Below are 4,530 nucleotides of genomic sequence, written 5' to 3'. Positions count from 1 at the left end.
GAAGAGTGGTTTTTTTTTGCTGTGGGAAGCATGATATCTGCTGCAAGGCAATAGCTTACACAACGGAAACGTACTGATAAAGTCGACCAATGAGAAAGTGACGTCATTGACACCCCAGTGCTTCAGTCCAAACTTGCAGCTACGCCTTCTTCCTGCAATCCGTAACATCCTCAGCAAAACACACACGCTTTTACACTCAGCCGGGGCTTCTCATCTCTGAGAAAGACACACAGTCGCTATTGACGCTGATATCATTTTAAACAGTCGTACCTGAAATGACCGAGCATCAGCATCACGCTCGCGCAAAACAAAGGCACCCAGTTTTATGTCATGAACTCAATGACCCGAGAGTGAGGAGACAGGCAACTCAGGCCAGTTTTCTTTTTAAGTAAAAGCCAGAGACGAATGCCATCTCTTTTCTAAAAGACAACACAGAGCAATAGTCTGGGAGCCAACTATCCGCCTCATTAATTAAGGAAAAATGTTCATTAGCACCGGAGCACAGCCGTCATCTGGGCTTTGAGTCTGGGTTCAGCTCTCACTAAGCATCACGGCAACTCACCTGGCGCTCCGCAGTCCGCGCAAGAGTCGTTTCCCGGTTGTTTGACAAATTCTTGAATCAGCTGTCTGTTCTTCTCCTGTGCCGAAGCCATTGTTCCCGATAATTCCGTTCGTCCTCCGGTAGCTTAACGCTGCAGGAGCTGGAGCCGTTAAGGAGCTCTCTCTTCCAATCAAGTCGCCAAATTCGCGGTCAAGGAACTCATCGACCTGATCAATGAACGGAAAGGCAGAAAGCACTGCGCGACAGTAATGAGAGTCTATAGCTAATCATAAGAGCCTACGATCACAGAGCAGTGGTGTCACCTCTTTGTTAGACTCGCACAGAGACTTACACACCTCTCGTCTCACGTCTCGGCTCTCGCTATCTGCAGAGATGACCGTATCACCGGCGACTCACCAGCCTTGCCTGCTTGGCTCCGGCTCACTGCAGCTTGCAATGGAGAGGGGAGACCTCCAGCGGCGGCTCAGCTCAACAGTTCACACACCCACATTAACAAGCGGACGATGATCCATAGCTGGCACTGAATGAGCGCTGACAGAAGTTAGTGTACTGCTTTCTGAGATGATATTTAGTCACCCGTTATAAGAGCAGTTGTAAGAAACCCATCAAGGTAGGCTAACCAGCCTTTTTTCATACGAGTATTTGAAATTGCATCGAGCTGAAATTGTTTTAATCTGAAAGGACTGATTTAATGCGAGTGAATGAGTCATCAGAAAAAACTACTGCTAATTCATGTCATATTTTTCACACTGTAGGCTATTAGCTACTATTAGCCTACTAGCTGTTTTACCTCAGGTCCAAGATAGCGAAGCAACACTGGGACGAATCTGGACCGCGCCTATCATAATATCTGGCCCACATCCGCAAAACGGACCCATCCCTCAGTCGGCCCAGCATCGGCCCACAAGTGGCACGGGTCCGCAAAACGGATCTGCATCGGATCTGGACAGGGTCCGGCCCAGCTGTGTGTACGGATGGTCCTCCGCGCTCCAAATGGGGCACGTGATCTGCTTACCTGATCACTGCCAGCTCTAACGGCCTCATCATCGGCATTTTAAATAAAGTCAAATGTACTATGCGGGCCAAGTAGGTTAACCTGTGGATACAGCCAGTCCAGGAGAGAATAGAGGTTTAGAGAACTATAGACATGCGCATATGGGAGTGCTGTGGCCGGACCCCTAGTCGTAGCTCAGGGACCTTGAGGAAAGCCAAAGCTAATAGACACTGTTAGAGTTCAGTGTGGATGAAATGTGTGGTTTTGTGATTAAAAAATCTTAATCAAGTTTAGGCTACCATCAGACATAAGCTATTGGCTACAGGCCTATCAAAGGTAGAGTAGGCTAAATTTTTTTAAAAACAGTCTTTACATCGTGACTGCAAGGAATTAATTAAATGCTCTGACAATAAAAAATAAAAAACGTCATCTGTGTCTGAGGCAGGGCTGTGAAAAGCCCATCCAATCATTTCTACCCGGCCGGCGGCAAGCAGATGGGGCGCAGTTCTGCTTAAGGTTTCTTGCCCGTTCCTTGCCCCTGTTGCCATTGTGCTTGTTCTAAGGGGGGTTCAGGCACTGGGCTCTGTTAAGCGCCTTGAGACAATTTTATTGTTTTGGCGCTATATAAATTAAATTACATTTTAATTAAATTTAATTGGAATTCCATTCAGCCCACACAAAGTGATTGGATGGCCTACCTACCTGCCTGCCTACCTGTGTGCTCTCTGCATGTACACTCATTGCATGTGGTTGGAGTCTTCCCCAAGGCAGTCTGACATATTGCTGAAGAACGCCAGCTTGACGCACAAGAGTGGCCGAGAATGAAGAAGTGAAAAAAAGGCTCTGAGTAAAAAGAAGTCTAATGAATCCAAGCTCCTCAACAACATGCAGGAGGACTCCTCAACAACAACAGGCCAGGACTGGAGCTAACAATGGGGACAACTGAGGGACTTGAAGGGCTTAAAAAGTGGTGTCATGGGTGCTGTATTTCTTTAGACAAGTACTGTGAGGAGCACAGTCCGATATGTGGGTTACGGGAGTTGCACAGGCAGAGCCACGCTACGTGCCTCTTCCTCCTCCCAGTCTGGCCCACGGTGGGAGCCACTCAGCCACCCTACATGCCTCCTCCTCCTCCCAGTCTGGCCCACGGTCGAGCCACTCAGCCACCCTACATGCCTCCTCCTCCTCCTCCTCCTCCTCCCAGTCTGGCCCACGGTGGGAGCCACTCAGCCATCCTACATGCCTCCTCCTCCTCCTCCTCCTCCTCCCAGTCTGGCCCACGGTGGGAGCCACTCAGCCACCCTACATGCCTCCTCCTCCTCCTCCTCCTCCTCCCAGTCTGGCCCACGGTCAAGCCACTCAGCCACAGAAGTCCATGAGAGGCAGAGGAGATAAGGACAAAGGGGTCCAGAAGCCACACTTCACAGTTCAGTAAAAGCACCCACAAAGGTCACAACAGGTCAGGACAGGAGGTAACGATAGTGACAACTGAGGGAGTTGAAGGGCTTGAAAAGTGCTGCCATGGTTGCTGTATTGCTTCTGACAGGTACTGTGATGATTATCCGTTTTGGTTTGGGGGAAATTCGTTTTTTTCTTGAATTATCTAGCCAGTGTAGCTAGCGACTAACGTAGCTACCTTATGTATTAGCTAGGGTGACCAGACGTCCTGTTTTACATGTCCTCTTTTCGAGACCTAAAAAATGCGTCCGGCAGGGATTAAAAAATCGTCCGGGATTTTGCCTCTTTGGATATTTGTGTTTCTCTGGGTCTTTCACAAACTAGTTTTTACACCCTTACAAGTTTTGGAAAGAGTATCTCCCTTACGTTCCACCTTCTTGCGCGAGCTCTGACTGTAGAGAAAACTGTCATTGGTCGACCGCCCTCTGTGTTGCCAGATGCACGATAATTATCCTCCAAATACGATCACTTTGAGCGTTTGGTAGGATACTTCGCCATTTCCAATTGCCGCCTCCACTAGTTGCATTGTTGACAACAGCACATGACATCTGCATGTGAAAAAAGATGTGAAAACTTGTTGCCGGGGAGGGGGCGGGTCATCCGCATGCGAAAAACATGTTAAAACTTTGTCGCGGGGGGGTGGGGTCATCTGTATTCTATACACTACCCCGCGACGAAGTGTCCTCTTTTTCACAAACTCAACCCTGGTCACCCTATATTAGCCCAACGCTAACATTAGCTATGTGGTGCAAACTAGTAGACTATCTGTAATCTATCTGTGCATCATAACATGTAATGTTTGCGGGTGTCTGCCTTATTGTTGTGAGCAAATGCCATTTGAGGGTATTAATCTGATGTTTATCTTACAGGGTGATGTTGTTGTAGCCTATATGTATGTTTTTGTAGTTATGACAGCGAGACACGAGGAGGCTGGATATGGTTAGCTATGACAGTGAAGAACACTCTCTCTTGTGTCACCCTTCAGCAGTGATGAACACTCTCTCTTGTGTCACCCTTCAGCAGTGAAGAACACTCTCTCTTGTGTCACCCTTCAGCAGTGATGAACACTCTCTCTTGTGTCACCCTTCAAGAACACTCTCTCTTGTGTCACCCTTCAGCAGTGATGAACACTCTCTCTTGTGTCACCCTTCAGCAGTGATGAACACTCTTGTGTCACTCTTCAGCAGTGATGAACACTCTCTCGTGTGTCACCCTTCAGCAGTGAAGAACACTCTCTCTTGTGTCACCCTTCAGCAGTGATGAACACTCTCTCTTGTGTCACCCTTCAAGAACACTCTCTCTTGTGTCACCCTTCAAGAACACTCTCTCTTGTGTCACCCTTCAGCAGTGATGAACACTCTCTCTTGTGTCACCCTTCAGCAGTGATGAACACTCTCTCTTGTGTCACCCTTCAAGAACACTCTCTCTTGTGTCACCCTTCAGCAGTGAAGAACACTCTCTTGTGTCACCCTTCAAGAACACTCTCTCTTGTGTCACCCTTCAGCAGTGATGAACA

The 4,530-nt window shown here is 48.2% G+C and overlaps 1 protein-coding gene across 1 annotated transcript in view; it reads right to left on the bottom strand.

Annotated features, from left to right (window-relative positions):
- Window positions 1–911, bottom strand: part of LOC105896454 (arf-GAP with dual PH domain-containing protein 1) — a 52,378-nt gene extending 51,467 nt beyond the window's left edge. Inside the window, exon 1 of the mRNA XM_031568245.2 lies at window positions 563–911. Within this exon, the coding sequence (XP_031424105.1) occupies window positions 563–653 (91 nt within the window). The 5' untranslated portion in view covers window positions 654–911. The remainder of the gene's footprint in view (window positions 1–562) is intronic.
- Window positions 912–4,530: the final 3,619 nt, after the last annotated feature.

Source organism: Clupea harengus, chromosome 1, assembly GCF_900700415.2.
Source record: "Clupea harengus chromosome 1, Ch_v2.0.2, whole genome shotgun sequence".
NCBI lineage: Eukaryota > Metazoa > Chordata > Actinopteri > Clupeiformes > Clupeidae > Clupea > Clupea harengus.
Note: the sequence above shows the minus strand (reverse complement) of the source record. Positions and strands in the feature narration are given on the sequence as shown.